General features: G+C 41.1%; 1 protein-coding gene and 1 long non-coding RNA gene across 2 annotated transcripts in view; both read left to right on the forward strand.

The window, feature by feature from the left end:
• The first annotated feature begins 4,361 nt into the window (after window positions 1–4,361).
• STX18 (syntaxin 18) overlaps window positions 4,362–20,698 on the forward strand; it is a 53,287-nt gene continuing 36,950 nt past the window's right edge. The window contains exon 1 of the mRNA XM_081207894.1: window positions 4,362–4,568. Coding sequence (XP_081064020.1) covers window positions 4,377–4,568 — 192 coding nt within the window. The 5' untranslated portion in view covers window positions 4,362–4,376. The remainder of the gene's footprint in view (window positions 4,569–20,698) is intronic.
• Window positions 4,623–19,886, forward strand: LOC308594673. The gene is made up of 3 exons (XR_014011548.1): window positions 4,623–4,786; window positions 9,687–9,729; window positions 18,089–19,886. It is a non-coding gene; the product is annotated as an uncharacterized lncRNA (long non-coding RNA).

Genomic DNA, 20,698 nt, shown 5'->3' on the forward strand with positions numbered 1-20,698 from the left:
ACTTTTAAAACTACATATATTTTAAGGAAATTAATGTGTACAGCATGATCTTCCATGATACCTGAGTACAAGCTGTCTACTTGGATGAATATTAAAATCTTCCAAAATCCTGAAAGCATTGTTCCTGACTTCATTTTGCAATAAACGTATGGTAATGGCCGTTTTCATTATAGCTAAACATGAATGCAAAAGTGTGCAGGTACTCACAGCTTTGCTTCTCTTCCAGTCCTACTGCTTTTAGCTACGTCAGGATTTTGATCAGTCTTATGTCAAAACCTGGAGTTGTACTTTGTCTCTCTAAGACATACTGTGAGTAGTAAGCTAAGGATGAACCTTGACTACAGCTCATGACTTGTCTGGAGCAAAACAATGAGCCTGACTACATCCATAGGCAAAAGGTAAAGGACCCATGGACAGTTAAGTCCAGTCAAAAGTGACTATGGGGTTGCGGCGCTCATCTTGCTTTCAGGCCGAAGGAGCCAGTGTTTGTCCACAGACAGCTTTCCAGGTCATGTGGCCAGCAGGACTAAACTGTTTCTGGCGCAACTGGACACTGTGACGGAAACCAAAGTGCATGGAAACGCCACAGCGGTACCGATTTATCTACTTGCACTGGCATGCTTTAGAACTGCTAGGTTGGCAGGAGCAGGGACAGAGCAATGGGAGCTCACCCCGTCATGGGGATTCGTATTATGCACAGACATAACACTAAGCGAAAGGAATCACCATGAGATCTGCAGGTACAGGGCGGTATACAAATTTAATAAATAATAAAATGAAACAAGGATTGAAAAGTATGCAATGTAACACCAATTTTTAAAAAGGGATCCTGGGAATTACAGGCTGGTTAGCTTCATCTATCCCAGGGAAACTTGTGGAAAGTATCATTGAAGTTTCAATAATTAGTAAAATACTGCTTAAATGAAGAAGTGTTGTAGCACTTTAAAACTGAGGGAAAACAGTAAAACTCTGAAGTAAAGCTTACTTAAATATGGTATAAAGTTGTACTTCAAAATGTTGTACAGGCAACTCCCCACTTTATGTGGAGGTTGTGTTCTGGGCCCCAGGCACATAAGTGAAATCACGCGGGGAGCACCCTCTAAACACCCTCTCTGCCACTCTCTCTTCAATCTATACCAAAAATAGTATATCCAAAAATATTCACAACTAGGACTGAAGTTGGAGGACATGTGGGAAAGCGGTTGTTGCTGCTGCTGCTGCACTACCCGCACATCAGCTGTTAGGCAGGGAGGTTGAGCAGCATAAACAATGCCCTGCTGTGCCGCTGGTCTCTTTGGGTCTTCCTCTGCCCTCACTGACGGGTCTCCTCCAGGTCAGGTCTCCTCGCAGGTTCCAAGGGCTCTCCAGCTCTCTCCTGCCATATTTGGGTATGAATTATTATTTCCCCATGCCATGCGTATATGTGGTTGTGTGTGAGTAGAACATAATGGAGGGGATGTCTGCATTAGAAAATCCATTTGGTTTGTGAATAGTTAACTTAATGAAGGGAAAAGGTGGGCAAGGTCACCTCCACAAGTGAGACCTAAGGAATATAACGTATAGGGTAATCTACAGCTGGCAACCTGCCAAGGAACAGCTAAGCTGATACCATTACTAAGGTGGTGACTAGGTCCCTTGAGAAATGTTCCATTATGTAGTTGACACTGGAGACCGCTGCTTTTATAAGACACAGTATAATAATAAAAAAGGTTAAATTGCAATGTGGACTCTTGTCAACATTCCACTGATACTCAGTGGGCCTCAGTTAAAACTCAATGAGCTGTCAGAGAGTATGTGCTGGTCCCGGGGGTAAGGTACCGTGAGTGTAGCAGAGTCCACACGAAGCGGGGCGAGGTCCGATGCAGGGAGACGGGCGGGGAACAGGAACGCTGGAACAGAAGGCTGAGCAGGTAACAGGAACACCGGATGGTCGGGAACAGGAGGCCGAGCAGGGAACAGGAGTACTGGATAGTCAGGAACAGGAAGCCGAGCAGGGAACAGGAGTACCGGTTAGTCAGGAACAGGAGGCCGAGCAAGGATCAGGATCACAGGAAGGTCCGAAGCCAACAACGACGTTGCTCCCGCAACCTGGGGCCGGGATGAGTGGGCTTTTATCCTCTTCTAAGGTCAGGGGCGGTCCCGACCCCCAGGAGCCCCGCCTACTCTGGCCTTAAGGCGAGCACTCCTCCCGGGGGCAACTAGTTCCCTTCGCCTCTCTGCCCTAAGCCTCTGCAGATCAGGAGAGGCCGAAGGGTTACTGGGCCCTGGAGGAGGCTCACCTGTGGCCACTGAGTCATCAGGCCCCTCTGGGGCCAGGAGGACTTCACCTGGGGCCAGCTCCTGCTGCACTGCCACAGGTGCAGGCTCTTCAGCCTCTAGGCCTTGCCCCAGTTCAGCCGGCCCTGGAGGCGGGGACTCCTGTGCAGGCTGGGATTCCTCTGTTTCATCCTCCGAATCGGAATCCCAGGCCATCACAGAGTAACTTTGGTGAGAGGGATGTGCCTGAAGTGTATCAAAAGGCAGACACAGCCCTGTATGAGTAAGCCTGGAGTTGGGAGAGGAAGGTGAGATCTGAGCAGCAGCAGCAAGCAGTAACTGTCCAAGGATGGAGAGGTCAGGGCCACAGTGGTGGACGTGAAACCCAGCTTGTAAGAAGAGCGGAAGCCAGATTGTCAGTGGTTCACAAAAAGCAGCGAGTTTCTGACCAAATGGAAACTTTAGGTTAAGTCCTATATAAAAATCTATGTGTTAAATAGGGAGAAGATACAGTGGTACCTCGGGTTAAGAACTTAATTTGTTCCGGAGGTCCCTTCTTAACCTGAAACTGTTCTTAACCTAAAGCACCAGAAGCAATTGCCTTAGACCAGGGAAAAGACATGGTTATTTTAAAGAGGTAACATTATAAAGCAAACATCAAAGTTTCATTTAACATCTAGCCTTGCAAATACATCCTATTATTAGATGATGAGGATGATAATAATAATAATAGTAGTAGGAGCAGTAGTAATAATAGTTTGGCTTTTCAGTTTAAGCCTCCTGGTCTGTTTGTCCCATAGTCTAAACCCAGCTACTGTATGATATCTTAATAAGGGAGTATTTAGAACTAACTGGTGGCAGTGGAGATTTGTGGATTATGGGCGGTATACAAATTTAATGAATAATAATAATAATGAAGCAGGTGCTACTTTTGGCTCGAGAGCTTGTTACTCAGCTCTGTTCATAGAACTGCAAAGTTGGAAGGTCCAACCCCATCACAATGCGGGGGGGGGGGGAGATGCAGCTGTACCTTATGGGGGTCGAACCCGCAACCACTGAACCCAGGGCCAGATTTAGATTTGATGAGGCCCTAAGCTACTGACGGTAATGGGGCCCTTTATATTTCCAGCTGTTCTTTGTCATCAACGAATTGTCAGTTTTTTTGTGTTGAATATGTGCTATTCATAGGAGCCTACACAGCACAAAACACTGTTGATGTATGTAGGTTTTATTTTGTTTTTTATCTTATATTTTGGAAATGTACACCCAGGTTTTTTTTCTTTAATTTTTTTGGGGGGCCCTATTTGGGGCCCTAAGCTCTAGCTTGTTTATCTAATACGTTAATCCGGCACAGACTGAACCCCACGCTTTCCCCCTCAGCCCCATTTCCGTAAAAGCGCAGCTCTTGGCCACAGCCCTGGATTCTCCTCAGGTGATGTGGCAACATGTGTGTGTGTGTATATATATATATATATACCGTGTGTGTGTGTATACCGTGTGTGCGTGCTGTGTGTGTGTGTGTATATATATATATATATATATATACACAGTATATATGGCTGAATCTGGGCTCAGAGCCTCCCTAGGCTGGGGCAGTGTATCCCTATACAGTGGTACCTCAGGTTACATACGCTTCAGGTTACAGACTCCGCTAAAGTGGTGCTTCAGGTTAAGAACAGACCACCAGAAGGAATTCAGTTCTTAACCCGAGGTACCACTGTACACATATATATGTATGGATACACTGCCCCTGCCTAGGGAGGTTCAGCCACTTTACCCAAAGGGGAGGGCAACGGGGGCCGCGGCGCCGCCTTCTCCATTCCGGGGGCACCGGGAATAATGAGGCGGAGAGGGAGGAAAATGAACGAGAGACTCCGGGGCCGCGCTTCCCCATTTCCGCTCCTCCAAAGCGAATCGGGGACCCCCCCCAGTCCCTCCGACGAGAGAGGGGGGCTGTATCGGAAGAAGGCTTCCTAGGCCGCCCTGACGAGCCGGCGAGCCGCCAACTCCCCGCCCCGCCACCTCCCGAGCGGCGGGCGGAGGCGGAACCTTGGCGCGCGGTCCCGGCGGGCGAGGGGACGCCTTTCGGCGCCGGGCCGCCTTCCGCCTCGCCGCCCGCCATGGCGGTGGACATCACGCTGCTGTTCAAGGCGAGCGTGAAGACGGTGAAGACCCGGAACAAGGCCCTGGGGGTCCCGCTGGGCGGCGGCGGCAGCGACGGGCCCCGCGACGACGCCCAGGCCCTGCTCAAGCGCGGCGGCGGCGGCGGGCAGCGCTCCAAAGGCGACTTCTCCAGCCGCGCCCGCGAAGTGGTGAGTGGGGCTGGCGGGGGGGGGGGGCGAGGACGGCGCCAAGCAAGCCCAGGAACCAGGGTCTGGCCGCGACTCCCGGGGCAGCTGCTCAGCTGGGGCTGCTTCTTATCCTGAGGCTGCGTATGGCTATTCGGAAGTGAAGAAGCGGCACTCTGCACATGCTCGAAGGGCTCCTTTCTTCGCAGGTCGCCAGAGAGAGGGGTTGGAGTTCTGCCTGGGTAGGATCTGGTGTGTGAAAAGAAAAGAAAGAGGGGTGGGAAGTACTGCATGTTGGAGCATATTCTTTGCGGGTCTGATCCTCTTGCATTCCCCGCCCAGCCAGTGGCGACAGTGTAAAGGAGGGTGGGGTGTTAATTGTTTATTTTTATACCGCCTTTTTAGCCCAATGGCCCCCAGAGTGGTGAACAACATTAATCCATATTACTACAAAAAAGTACAATACTGTACATAAAAACACATATATCAAGACAATATAAAATAGCGGCAGGGTTTTCAATGGCCAATGTCGGGGATGTGTGGGGAGAATAGAGCAGCTTCAATAAGGTGCTATATATCAGAAGCAGTCTGTAAAACACTCCTGACACTAGCTGTGCAACCCAATACATACATGTCTGCCCAGAAGTAAACCCCACTAAAATCTAAGGGATTTAAGTTCAGGTATGTGTTTATTATGGGATTGCAACCTAAAGCACCTTGCAGAATAGGAGTGGGCTTTTGGAGAGTGAAAAACTCATACCCTGTGTGGCAATTGTTTTTCTTCACTGCTGAAAAAGGAATCTCTTCACCTGCTAGGGACAAATGTGTTCACAAAATATATAAAAGTTGTACTGCAACATTATCATAATAGGCATCTTGTTCAGTGGTTGAATTTAATATCAGTGATTTATATCACAGTCTTATGCATTTCTACTTGGAAGTCCCTCTGAATCTATTGGGACCAACTGTAAAATAACTGTAGAGTAGGAGTGGCCAACTCCCAAGAGACTGCGATCTACTGACAGAGTTAAAAACTGGCAGTGATCTACTGATGCAATAGTAATAGCAGCTTCTGCCCCAATGAAAGGGACATTATCCACATATGCACTAGAGCAAAAGGGTCAGTACAAATGCAGTAGAATATACAACTAAACTGTAATTCTTATTTTACTACTAATACTGTATATGAATTTCTAATGACATCTTGTTTTATTTTGCCTTTAGCTGTGAACCATTAGAGCTGGGGTGGTGTCATAGTAGCAACAGTGGGCAGCTATTAACATTGACTAATGGGAAAGTGTAGTCCTAATTAGTTCAGTTCATAAAAACCTTTTCTTCCACAGTCCTCACCAGCACTCCAGTTCTGCTTAACTGTTAAGTGATCCATTTTAGTGTCAATATTTGCACTTCCTTTTCTTCTAATAGTTAATGCTAACCACTAATACAGTGGTGCCTCGCAAGACGAAATTAATTCGTTCCGCGAGTTTTTTCGTCTTGCGGTTTTTTCGTCTTGCGAAGCACGGTATTGGAAAAGCTTCAAAAATCACCAAAAACCTCAAAAAAGGCTACCACACCGCGTTCTATGAGTTGCTCCTCGAAGTCAAGTCACAACTGTATTAACGGTGTTAAGAAAAAGGAAACAAACTTGCAAGACGTTTTCGTCTTGCGAAGCAAGCCCATAGGGAAATTCGTCTTGCGAAGCAGCTCAAAAACCGCAAAACCCTTTCGTCTAGCGAGTTTTTCGTCTTGCGAGGCATTCGTCTTGCGGGGCACCACTGTATCTGTTGCTACAAAGCCTCCTTGGAATGTGTACATGTACCTGAGCTTACATTTTATTCACACAAACTTCACATCACATCACATCTATATATAAACCCTTGGAAGGCTGTTGATGTATGTAAACCAGAGAAATTATCTCTGAAAATAAGGGCACCTTGTTAGCCTGGTATCTAGAATGCTTTTTTGCAGGGTAGAGGAGATTGCAAGTAACTTGCTTACCTCTTTTCTGAGGAGCAATATACTGGTAAACTATATGTTTGTATGCAGAGAGCCCCATGTTTAATCCTTGGCATCTCCGGTTGGATGAATCTCCTGTAGGGGTTGGGCTCTGGAAGACCTGAAACCTTGTAGAGTTGCAGCTAGCTGTAGTAGAAAGTACTAGGCTAGATGCACTAGGAAATACTGGAACTGATTCATCTGTTCTGAACTGTATGGTGATCTTGTAAAATATTTGAAATGTACAGCCTTATGAAGTGATACCCAAGCACTAAACTACTGGACATTAGGTAGTTCTGATTAAAGTGGTCATTTGCTGCCAGAGTTGGTGTTGCAATAAAATAAAGTGAAGTGTTTACTGCAGCTATAAACTCAACTTGATTATGTAGACAGAGGATTCACTCAAATTTTTATTCCTTTTCTTTTGTTTGTTATATTTGTGCCACTGCTTCTATTACCACACAGTAAAACTTGTAAATGTAAAACAAAGTTGAATGACATTTAAAGATCATCCTGTATTTCAGTTCTAGAGGGCTCTCAGTTGTTGACTGACTACAATTGAGAAAATTAGTCAGGTTCCTAGAGTTATCATAGCATAATTTTACCTCCTGTAAATTTTACCTCCTGTAAATTTGCACTCAAACTTTACCAGCTTTCAGAGGGCATGGGAAGAGACTTTGCCGCCTCTATGTCATGTTTCTGTGCCTGATGCTTGTCTCGCGTAAGAACACAGGAAGAGGTTCACTTTTCCACCACTGCCTGTTGTGTTGGGTTCTATGCTGTACATGTAGGAGTGAGCTTTGCCTCCTCTACATCCAGCACAGAAATGCAGTGGGATGGAAGTGAAGGGACAGAATGATTTCTCCCTTTGCTGCCAGCTTGCTTGGTTTCTGTGTGGACAGCACGAAGGCAAAATGCCCCCCTCCATGGCCAGCATAGCAACACAGTTGGTTGCTGGGGGGTGGGGGTGGCGAGTCGAGCACTCCAAACCTCTTCTGGCAACTTCCTCACTTGCCTGGATGCGGTTCTTAGTTGCCTGTGGCGACCAGGCAAGTGGTTAAAACAATGATGGGGTAAACCAGAAATACTGTCTATTGCAGCATGCTTTGCATTTACAAAGTTTATTTTAATTGGTGACCGTTATAATTAAGAGCAGGGGAAAGAGAACATGCACGTCTGCAGCGTAGGTTAAGTGTTAATCAGCTCTGCAGTTTAGAGAAATTCATCTTGGACATTAGGAACTTAGAATGGTTTCATCTTTCACTTTGCTTTTAATGAGAAGCTAGTTCTTTTAAATCAGGCTCATAGCTGAGGTTATAGGACAGCTAGTCTTCCTCATGTAACAATTTAAATACAAACTCATTGATACTGTAGTTTATACAGTATTATGTTTACACATATCTATTTTAAATATTGAACTAATTCCCATATCATGTAGCACAAGTTTTATTTTTGCAGAAAAATAACAAATAAACAATATGAAAAGTTATGTTTATGTCAGAAACTAATTTAAAACTAAAGAGCATGCCTTATTTAATAGTAGATTAAGTTCCAGACCAGTTAATAGTCCCTTGAGTAGTGCCTCTGAAGTCAGCCAAGTAGGATGTGTGTACAGGACAAGCAGTTCGAAATGCTAAGTTTAGTCTAGTAATATATATATATATATATATATATATATATATATATATATATATATATATATAAAACAACTAGAATGGGTATATGAAAAGTGAGGTTTGGATAAGCAGGGTTGCTGTAACTATGAGCTGCCTCTCTGAGGTGACAGTTACCAGTTTATCTCTCGCAGGTTAAATAGTATGTTGCTGAACACTGATACCAAAAGGCTAAGAATTTTTATATGCCTCTTTTCTAAAATATGTGCCATGTAGACAAAATTATATTTGTTTGTTTTATTACACTTAATGTGAATAATTGTACAAACAATGTGCATACACTACAAATGTAAACTACTTTTAATCCCATTCAGTTGTCACAGCTCCCAGACATCTTCTTTCCATGATTGGATAACTCCCCGCTCCCTTTTTTGTTTATATTGGTCTGAGTAAGAGGCAGAATAGTGACAGAATGAAAACTTGTTGAATGTGAAGTAGATTCGCCTTCTGTGTTTGTTCTTTAGCAGTTTTGGTATCCTGGATTTCATTTCTATTTTTTAATATGTGTCCTAGTCAGACTTCAAAATAATTTAAGTATTATTCATGGGAACACATTAATTCAGACAGTTTTCATTTCCTAAATAATTTTTTTCTTTTAGAAGACATCTGAAGGCAGCCCTGTTTAGGGACGTTTTTAATGTCTGAAGTTTTATTTTGTTTTTAATGTTCTGTTGAAAGCTGCCCAGAGTGGCTGGGGAAACCCAGCCAGATGGGTGGGTTAGAAATTAATAATAATAATAATAATAATAATAATAATAATAATAATAATAATAATAATAATAATAATTCATTGTGACCTTAAAAGTCTGATAAATAAGTGTCTTAGAATAATTGGTCCCCACTGTGTTAATTCTGTTTCTGGAGCTAAATTGCACAATTATTTCAAATGTGACTGGGTGGCTTTTAGGGGGTCTTGAAATGTCCATGCTGTTGTTTTGAAGTTAATTTTATTGAGGGGATTGTGGAGACAAAGCCTTTCCCTGCTAGATAGTCAATAGTTTCCCCTGGAAATTTCATTACAGTTCTTGTTCTTGAATTGGGTGCATCTTGATGGGGATGGCAGCCGACACAGGCATGGTCTCTTTTGCGCTGGACATGGGACTGTGCTTCCCCTTTTCGTAATGGCTCCTTCACTTTTGCGGTAATAACAAACAACTGAGGACAGCAAAGTAACATGAAAGAGAAGCATGAAAACAATTTAATGATTAGCACCGAAACGAATATTTAATTAAAATAAAAGCCATGCCTAAAAGCCTTAATGCTGACTTTTGGAAACCGAACCATGCTGTGGTATTTGGAAAGCCCAATGTCCTGTACAGTAGATATTCCAAATTGCTTGGGAACTGGAGCTTACGTTTGCAAGCTTGGAATGTCCTGCGGATAATTAAGTTGTGGTCAGGCTTTAGAAAAATACAAAGTTCTCAAACTATGATTTTATAAACATGCTGCAATAACATTTCTTTATATTTAACAGTTTCGTATAGAAAGCTGATACTCTCACAAGGCATTGATTAAAGGTAAAACATCAAGAAAGGAAAAATATTAAATTAAAACTTCAGTTAGGATGTTGACAGTTGGCTTGTAATATTAAACAGATGTGCGTGTTCTTGGGATATTCTTCTTTCAAAGCCTTGTTGCCAAGATTAAAAAAAAAGACAGCTACATGATTTTTTATTAATGTTTAATTCCCTTTTACTTTAGATTCTCTTTTGCCTGGTTCAGTTCCTTTGGATGCTGAGATTTTAAGAAGGTCTTTGTATAATTCATTTTAGATCAGAACACATGAGATTGTGCCCATTATTTAAAATTCTGGTTTAGAAAGTTTTCACTTTTGCTTTGCATGTTAAATTCGTTATTTATGTAATTGATATGTATGCGGGAGCAGAATTCGATCCACTTAGATCCATGCTGATTAGAAGTAGTTTATAATAGATAACAGAAAATCATTAAACTTTTCTACATTGAATTGTAGTTCAGTATAGTGCTGCTTCTTTTTTAATTGTGAGAAAAACACTAGGAAATAATGTGATCAATTACAGAACTTCTTTTTGGAACAACTAGTGTTTAACTCGGTATATTTTTGCTTTTTATCCGTGGCTTTATTTTAAATATTATGTTATACCATGAAGTCCCAAGAGCTACTTAGAGAAGGAGATTGCCAATGGCACTCTTAACTTCTTTTTCTTCCAATAGTTGACACCCGCATGTTATACCACAACTTCATTTTTATGATGTTTTGATTATTTTATCATATACCACTGTGACATTTTATAAATCTTCTTATAAATAAATAAATAAACTGCTTTAAATCCTCTGTCTTAAAAAAAGTCTGCCATGTAAAACACAAGTCCATGAGCTCAGCATGTTCTTTGGCACCTGACCCTGGCATCTAAGGATAGTTGTAGACAACTATCTACCAAGCTGTTTTTGTTTTAGCAGATATAGATAAAGTTATTTTCAACAGCTGGCTAGACATTGCCAGATATCAGGGCTACATGGAGACCTTCCTGGGCACTTTGTTGTTCAGTGCCTTTCTAAATGACTTGGATGAAGGAATTGAGGGGATGTCCATCTAATTTGCAGATGACACCAAACTGGGAGGATTCAAGATGACCTTAACAGGCTGGAGAACTGGAACAAAACTAATAAAATGAATTTCATTATGGACAAATGTATGGTTCTGCAATTAGGCAGGAAGTATCAGGTGCACAAATATAAGATGGAAGAACCAGGCTTACTAGTAATACATGTGGAAAAGGTGTAGTGGTCTTAGTGGACCACAAGCTTAACATAAGTCAACAAAAAGTGAATGCTCTTCTAGGCTGCATCAACAGAAGTACAGTGGTACCTTGGTTTCCAAACTTTATCAATCCGGGAAGTATGTTCCAAAACCAAAGCATTCCAAAACCAAGGTGCGCTTTCCCATAGAAAGTAATGCAGAATGGGACTTCCGCTCGGTGCCAGCGCTTAATGGCGGTCCTACCTCCGAGCTCCGGAGAAGGACTGCTTCGCAAGTTCGGGTCTTACCCGCTACGGCGAGCGGGGGACCCCTAAAATCCCAGGCGCTGAAGCCTGAGAACAAGGAGACTCGGTGGGCACCTTCGCGCCCCCCGGTACCGTGAAAGAGCCTTTTTAAAGGCTACGGATCGACATCGGGAGAGAGCGCGGTGCTGAGAGTCGCTACCCAGCCTGCGAAGTGAAGCCGCGTCGCCATAAGCGGAGAGCGCCGATTCCTTCCTGAAAAGAAAATTTGGACTGAATTCCCGTGAGTAAGAGCTGGAAAACAATCGGGACCCTTTAAATTTCAGAAATTGGGCTAAAAACGGGGAGATTTAAACAAAGGAAGTCTGCCTCCCCCCGACTGCATGAAAGTGAAAGCAACGGAACTCTAAACTTTCATCCGTTTAGACCTGCTCTTTGATCATATAAACCGGACATTTAGACCCTTGATCTCCCCTCTAGCAAGCAGGGCAGAGGGGAGGTGAATTTGACTAACAACTGCATGATTTATTTGGAGGAAAAAACCTCTGCTATCTCATCTATTTGAAAGCTTGAAACGATCTGCCTTTTTAGTACACTGATCTGATTTTTCCCTGTGAAGTGACACTTTGATACAAAGTTTCCACAGTGCCTGACTTTTGTATATTATAAGAAGAAACAGTATAAACAGTATACTGGGCAACTGTGGCAATTGGAAGTTATAAGACTTTAGCAACATTGACTTTGACTGTGTTAATCTCCTTTCTTTTTACATCTTGGACTGTCTCCTTTGTTCTTGTATTTGGAAACTTCCTTCTATGGCCATTTTGATTTGCTCCCTCTAGAGGATAAAGTAAAGTCCGGCACGGCCTAAGACAGTGGAATTTTCCAAGGGAGAATAAATCCCGTGGGAATTGACCTTGACATGAGTGGACCACAAGAAGAGATAGTTACAAGAGCCAAGATCAAGCAACAACAACAACAACAACAGTTGCAGCTGCAACAAGCAAAGAAAAGAGGCTCAATCTCAGGCGCAACAGCCGGATTAGTTGGAACAACAGGACAAGACAAAGGAGCAGCCGCTTCTATGGAAGCTGTGACAGAAGCCTTGCTTAAGATAAACCAGACTCTGGAGTCTCTGACAAAACAGACTCCAGAGAACACACAAAAATTAACAGAAATATCTACAAGATTAAACCAGAATACAGAATCTATAAACAAACTGGTCGAGGAAAACGCCACCACGCGTCAAATTGCCGAAGAGGCCAAAGCCACTGCTGGAGAGACGCAGGAGAAATTAGAGCCACTTGCCAAGAAGGTCTATGAGCATGATGCAACTTTGGCCTTGTGGGAGTTACAGAGGAAAGAGAGGAACTTAAAATTAAGACTGATTCCGGAGAATGAAAAAGACAACCTTGTGGAATATTTGACACGGGAGTTTGCGGATTGCTGGGACCTTGAGGAAGACGAATTTAAAATCACAACTGCCTTTAGACTGGGTAAAAAGCAAGATAGAAAGACACCGAGAGATTGTCTGATCACACTCAGATCTAAGGAGGAAAGAGATAAAATTTTAGGACTACACTTTGAAAAGGCCTTGCAAATTGGAAATTCAGCTGTACAGATCTTTAAAGACATACCAAAATACATTTTGGATTTAAGAAACTTCTACAAGGACTTGGTTCTTTTGTTAAAGAAAAATTCTATCCGCTTCAGGTGGGAGTTCCCACAAGGACTGTCATTCGACTACAAGGCAAAGAAAGTGAAAATAAAGACAATTCAAGATAAAGACAAATTTTTGGCAAGATACCAGGAGGACCTACAGAAGGGGACTGTGGACGTACTTGCAGAACAGAGGAGAGCACTGGATATCCTGAATCTCTCGTTTGGACAAAAACCACCACCATCAGAAGAAGAGCAACAACTTGGAGCTGTTGGAGGAGCCTTAAGAAAATAACAAGATGGCTTTGCAATTCCTTAGTTGGAATTGTAATGGACTGAATGGGCCTTTGAAGAGAAGACAAGTATTTCATATTTTGAACAGAGAACAACTGGACTTGATATGTTTACAAGAAACTCACATAACCAGAGCCCACAGGAGATTACTCACAAATAAAAGGCTAGGACAAGAATTTATTTCATCAGACAAAGTTAAGAAGAGAGGAGTGGTAATATATGTGAAGGAGAAATGGACTCCAAAAATGATATTCAAAGATGAACAAGGGAGATATCTGGCTGTGGAGATACAAGTACAAGGAGAAAAATTTCTAGTTGTTGGAATTTATGCACCAAATGAAGGCAAATCTGACTTCTTTAAGAGACTTCATGAAACTTTGACGGACTATCTGGATTACAATATGATAATCATGGGAGACATGAATGGCGTGGTCTCCACTAATATGGACAAGGCACAAAGACTAACAGTCACTAAAGAAGGGAGACTCCCTAAGACTTTTTTCGAAATGACAGAAAACATGGACTTGATAGACATTTGGAGAACAAGGAACCCTCTGGAGAGAGAGGGAACCTTTTTCTCCCAAGCAATGATGACCTGGACCAGAATTGACCAAATCTGGGTTACTAGTGGACTGGCTCCAAAGATTAAGAAAGTGGAAATCTGCCCAAAAACTTGCTCCGACCATAACGCCGTGAAGATGGAGATGAAACCCACAATAACTGGTCAATTTAGATGGAGAATGAATGACACCCTCTTTCGAGATAAGGAGATTCTCACGAAGGCCCAAAAGACCCTAAAAGACTATTTTGAAATAAATTTGAGGACCGACGTGGAGAAAAGAGTGATCTGGGACGCAAGTAAAGCGGTTATGAGAGGATTTTTGATTCAACAAAATTCAATAAAGAGGAAAAAACAAAATGAGAAAAAAGAGAAGATCTTGGAAATGATAAAGGAAGGAGAGAGGAAATTAAGAACAAAACCAAAGTCTCAGGACATTTTAAGAGAGATCAAGTTATATCAAACTCAATATATGGAATTGATGAACCAAGAGATTGAATGGAAGATAAAGCAAATGAAGCAAAAGACTTTTGAATCAGCAAATAAATGTGGCAAACTTTTGGCATGGCAATTGAAGAAAAGGCAGAAACTAAATACAGTTACAAGCCTAGAGGTGGATGGAAAGAACATATCTAAACCCAATGAAATTAGAAATTGCTTTTTAAGTTATTTCAAAAAACTCTACACCCAAGGCCCGCAAAATGAAGAAGATATAGACAAATTCCTTGGAAGATATGGATTACAAAATATCTCTCAGCAAAGTAAGATGGACTTGAACCAGAGAATCTCAGAACAAGAGATAGAGGCTGCCATTCAGAATATGCAACTGGGCAAATCTCCGGGACCAGATGGACTGACTTCTAGATACTACAAATCGCTGAAGGAATGGCTGATTCAACCACTAAGAGAAGTTTGTAATGAGATTCTTGAGGGAAAAAGGGCACCTGAATCGTGGAAAGAGGCATATATTTCACTCATACCAAAGTCAGAGACTGAAAAGACCCAACTCAAGAACTACCGCCCAATATCACTCCTTAATGTGGATTACAAAATTTTTGCAGACATTTTGGCAAAAAGATTTAAAAGAGTTTTGATGGAGAAGATTCATAAAGACCAAGCAGGCTTTCTCCCTAAAAGACACCTAGCAGACAATGTAAGGAATGTAATAGACATCTTGGAAAAGCTGGAGGTGAATATAAACACTAAAGCAGTATTGATCTTTGTGGATGCGGAGAAAGCCTTTGATAACATCTCTTGGAGTTTTATGAGGAAGAATCTTCATGGGATGGGGGTAGGCCAGGGTTTTGAGAATGGTATGGCTGCAATATATTCTGAACAAAAAGCTAAACTGATTGTAAATAATGTTGTGACTGAGGAACTTAAGATAGAAAAAGGAACACGACAGGGGTGCCCAATTTCCCCATTACTTTTCATCTCGGTTCTGGAGGTGTTGCTGAATATGATAAGAAATGACCAGCAGGTCAAAGGTGTGCAGGTCGGAGCTAAACATTATAAGTTAAGAGCGTATGCAGATGACCTAGTATTGACTTTGCAAGAGCCAAACACTAGTACGAAAAGGGTCTTAGAAATAATACATCAATTTGGCCAGGTAGCTGGATTTAAGTTGAATAAGCAAAAAACTAAAGTTTTAGGGAAAAACCTAACAGATATGGAAAAGGAGAAATTTCAGGAGGAAACAGGTTTGACAGTGGTCAAGAAGGTGAAATAACTAGGGGTTTATTTAACACCTAAGAATGTCAATTTGTATAAGGACAATTATGAAAAATGTTGGTCAGAAATTAAAAAAGATTTAGAAATATGGTCAAATCTGAAACTGTCAATGTTAGGCCGAATTGCAGTAATTAAAATGAATGTATTGCCTAGAATGTTATTTTTGTTTCAGACCTTGCAGATTCTTGACAAGATGGAATGTTTTAAGAGGTGGCACAAAGACATTTCGAAATTTGTCTGGCAGGGCAAAAAGCCCCGAATTAAATTCAAAATACTGACTGACGCTAAAGAAAGAGGGGGTTTTGCCCTGCCGGACCTAAAATTGTACTATGAGGCAGCAGCTTTTTGCTGGCTGAAAGAATGGATGTTCCTCGAGAACACGGACATCTTGGATCTGGAAGGTTTCAATAATGCTTTTGGTTGGCATGCATATCTTTGGTATGACAAAGTTAATAGTACTTTTAAAAATCACATTGTTAGAAAAGCATTATTTAATGTTTGGATAAGATATAAAGACCTATTGGAAAATAAAACCCCTAGATGAGTGTCACCAGTGGAGGCTAAAGCAGTGAAGAAACTCAATATGGAGGTCGGATGGCCGAAGTATTGGGAAATCTTAGAACAGGATGGAGACAAGTTTAAACTACAAAGTCAGGAGAAATTGAAGCACAAAGTAGAAAATTGGTTTCAATATCGCCAAATAATGGAATTTTTTAAACAGGATAGGAAAATCGGTTTCCAGGTGGAGAAATCAAAACTAGAGACCGAATTGTTAGAACCCAATACTAAGAATTTATCTAGAATGTATAACTTGCTGTTGAAATGGAACACACAGGATGAAACAGTTAAATCGGCTATGATTAAGTGGGCGCAGGATGTTGGACACAACATTATGTCAGATGACTGGGAATGGTTATGGAACACCGGTATCAAATTTACGGCATGTAATGCCTTAAAGGAAAACATTATGAAAATGGTTTACAGGTGGTACATGACCCCAGTCAAACTGGCAAAAATCTACCATTTGCCCGATAATAAATGTTGGAAGTGTAAAGAGACTGAAGGTACTTTCTATCACCTTTGGTGGACATGCCCGAAGATAAAGGCCTTCTGGGAAATGATCTATAATGAAATGAAAAAGGTACTTAAATGTACATTTCCTAAAAAACCAGAGGCCTTTCTCTTGGGCATTGTCGGCCAATTGGTGACAAAGAAAGATAGAAATTTCTTTATGTATGCCACAACAGCAGCAAGAATACTCATCGCAAAGTATTGGAAGACACAAGATTTACCTACTCTGGAAGAATGGCAGATGAAAGTGATGGACTATATGACATCGGCTGAGATGACAGGCAGAATCCGTGACCAACGAAAAGAGACGGCGGAAGAAGAATGGAAAAAATTTAAAAGCTATCTTAAGGACTACTATAAACTGAATGAATGTTAAAATGTTGTGGTTGCCAGAAGCAATAGGGTACAGGGATACAAGGTTAGACAATAAAAGAGGACTAAGATGACAGAGATTAGAAAGTAACAATTGGGAGTTGCTAGTTCAAATATGGACATTGGGATGCAGAGAGGGGGGGTATGGGGAAGTCCAAGAAAAGAGGTTTATGAAAATATCTTTGAAACTATTCGTGTATGTTTGTCATTTTTTGTGTTTGTTTGTTTTTCTTAAAAATGTTGTAAAACCAATAAAAATTTATTAAAAAAAAAAAAGAAAGTAATGCAGAATGGATGAATCTGTTCCAGACTTTTAAAAACAACCCCTAAAACAGCAATTTAACATGAATTTTACTATCTAACAAGACCATTTATCCATAAAATGAAAGCAATAATCAATGTACTGTACTATAAAATAAATAAGACAGTATTGTAGATGATAAAAATTAAAATTATTTTCCCCCCTTACGTGCACTGATCATTGTTTGGATAGGGGAGCTTTTATCCATTTCTGCAGTCACACAATCAATCAGCAGCTGAACTGGGTTCACACAGTCACAAGTCAGTACCATAAAACGAAAGACAAGTCACAGTAAAAAAACCCGAAAAAGCCACACAAACAAAAGCACAATTTTTTTTTTTAGCAAAAACAAAAGCTCCAAATATTACCTCTGTGTTGCGTGGGTGCTCAGGACTAAACAGCTGACAGACTCAACAGGAAGCCTTTGATAAGCAGTGGGGGACTCAATTTACAAACGGAACACACTCAACAGGAAGCGGAACATGTTCCGCTTCCAAGGCAAAGTTCACAAACTGGAACACCTACTTCCGAGTTTGCAGCGTTCTATTTCCAAGTTGTTCATAAACTAAGCTGTTCTAAAACCAAGGCACCACTGTATAGTGTCCAGATCAAGAGAAGTAATAATACCACTGTATTCTTTCTTGGTGTCAGACCACATCTGGAATACTGTCCCCAGTTTTGGGAGCCACAATTTAAGAAGGGTATTGACAAGTTGGAATGTGTGCAAAGGAGGGCAAAAAGGATGGTCAAGCTTCTGGAAACCAAACCTGATGAGGAATGGTTGAGGGAGTCGGGTATGTTTAGCCTGGAGAAGGAGAGACTGAGAGGCGATATGATAGACATTTTCAAATATCTAAAGGGTTGTCGCATGGAAAATAAAGGGAGCTTGTTTTCTCCTGCTTTGGAGGGTAGGATTCGAACCAGTGGAGTCAAGTTACAAGAAAGGAGTTTCTGACTAAGCACCAGGAAGAACCTTCTGGCAGTAAGAGCTGTTCAGCAGTGGAACAGTCTCCCTTGGGAGGCTGTGGACTCTCCGTCCCTGGAGGTTTTTAAGCAGAGGTTGGTTGGGCATCTGCCATGGATGCTTTACTTGAGATTCCTGTGTTGCAGGGGGTTGGACTAGATGACCCTTGGAGGCACCCTCCAACTCTTTGATTGTATGATTCTAAGTTACTGCTTGGTAAATAACCACCTGTATGCTCCATGAATTGACTGCAGTGGCAATGGCTATGGAGAGTAGACCCATTGAAGTTAATTGACATGACTTAGGTTTTTTAATTTCACTGGGTCTGTGGCGAGTAAGACTTAGTTGACTACAACCTCATGTGTTCAACATCAATTTCTTGCTTCCTGTTTCAAAATTATATTTTTGTTAAATTTTCATATGTACATATTCCACAGTAAAATACAAAACGTTAAATCCAACAACTTTCGTTCTTCTCCTTCCATGGTTCCTTTATACTTCCAAAATATACTGCATATTCCATGTCAACCATCTACTTTACCCCTTTTATATAATATTAATTTAAATGATACTGTTGAATTTATATTAATCCCCCTAGCATTTTCACTTGCTTACTCCACACATATTTTCCATTCCTCTTTATACACTCAGTCTTTTTGTTCTCTTACCCTGCTGGTTAGGCCTGCTAGCTCTGCATATTCCCTCATTTTTAGCTGCCAATTTGGGACCTCTCCCACCTTCCATTTTTGAGCTAACAAAATCCGATCTGCTGTCATTGCATACATAAATAACCTTTTCTGACCCCTGGGTACCTCTGTCTGTACCATTCCTAAAAGGAATGCCTCTTTGAGGGGGGTGGGTGTTGTTTTAAACAGTTGTTTCATTTAGTATAAATTATTTCCAAGTATAGTGGTACTTCGGGTTACAAACACGTTGGGTTGCAAACTCCGCTAACCCGGAAGTAGTTGCTCCGGGTTGCAAACTTTGCCCCAGGCTGAGAATGAAAAGCACGCGGTGAAGGCATGGCGGCAGCGGGAGGCCCCACTAGCAAAAGCGCGCCTCAGCTTAAGAATGGTTTGGGGTTAAGAATGGACTTCCGGAACGAATTAAGTTCATAACCTGAGGTACCACTGTAGCCCTTAACTATTCTACATGACCACCACATATGATGAAATATTCCTTCTGCTTCTTTACATTTGCAACACCTGTCTGTTTCAGTTTTATACATCTTTGCTAATTTACTTAGAGTTAGGTATCATCTATAAATCATTTTCATATAGTTCTCCTTTAATGTATAACATGCAGTAAATTTTAAGTCAGTCTTCCAGAGTTTCTCCCAGAAGTTGAATTCTATGTTATACCGTATATCTCTTGCCCAATGTATCATTGATGATTTAACCAGCTCGTCTTTTGTTCCCCAGCCTAATAATAATCTATACATTTTAGATAATACTAATAATTATAATAATTCACTTTCAGATTGTGAGCTTTGCTCCATAAAACCACATTTTTTATCCAACTTAAACTCTTCATTTAGTTGGTAATACTGCAACCTGTCTGTCCCTAGGTTCCTTAATTTTTTCCCACGTCTTCAGTTTGATTTCTCTCTCCGATAAGTCCAGTAAATCTCTATATATCGCCCATTGTCTGTCCATATTGGTCTTCTTCAATGCTATAGCTTCTATTGGTGATAACCACAAAAATGTTCCCCTCTCCAACAGATCTTTATATTTCTCCCAGACTCTGTAGGTATTCCTTCTTACCACATGGTTCTAGAAGTTCTTCTATATATATATATATATATATATTAGCATTTCCATACCATAAACACGGGTGCCAGCCAAAATTAATACCCTGACCTTCCAAATCTAATAGGTGGTTTTTTAAATAGCAAAATTCATTCCTTTAACCAACATAAACATGCCGCCTCATAATATAATTGTAAATTGGCAATTTCTTATTTAGGCACATATCTTCTGATTACAAGTTGAGCATAAACAGTCATAAGTTATGTTGTAACTCATTCTGCTTTTTGTAAATCTCTGAGTTTTGTTTTGTTTTTACAATCAAGCGGAATATAAATTTTCTGAAATAAGCTAAATATACTTTTACAGTTTGAAGCCATTATGCCTGACTGTGGTTAGTTAGATTGTTTGATATTATATTATCCCTGGCCTTGAAAATTGCAGTGGTCTTTAGGAGTGATGAAATCAGGCTTAGTATAACTATTCTGGAATGTAATGAAATCAGGCTTAGTATAACTATTCTGGAATGTAAAACACCCCTGTCCCCCTTTTGTATTGAGCATAAATCATGATGAAATCTTTCTCATTTACCTGTTTTCTTCCCATTATAATGTATAATGCAAATAATTTTCTCTGAATTTTAAGACCTGATCCCTATGAATTGTATGCAAGTGGTTTCAATTCAAGGGGAAGAATGAAGAAATAGGGCATATAAATAGATTTCTTTCCTATGAAAACACACGCATAGTCTCAGCTTGTTTGTTTATGAGCCCAGTTTGCATTGTGTCTCCCCATGTTGATTTGCTTT

Source organism: Podarcis bocagei, assembly GCF_964188305.1.
Source record: "Podarcis bocagei genome assembly, chromosome: 9".
Classification (NCBI taxonomy): Eukaryota; Metazoa; Chordata; class Lepidosauria; order Squamata; family Lacertidae; genus Podarcis; species Podarcis bocagei.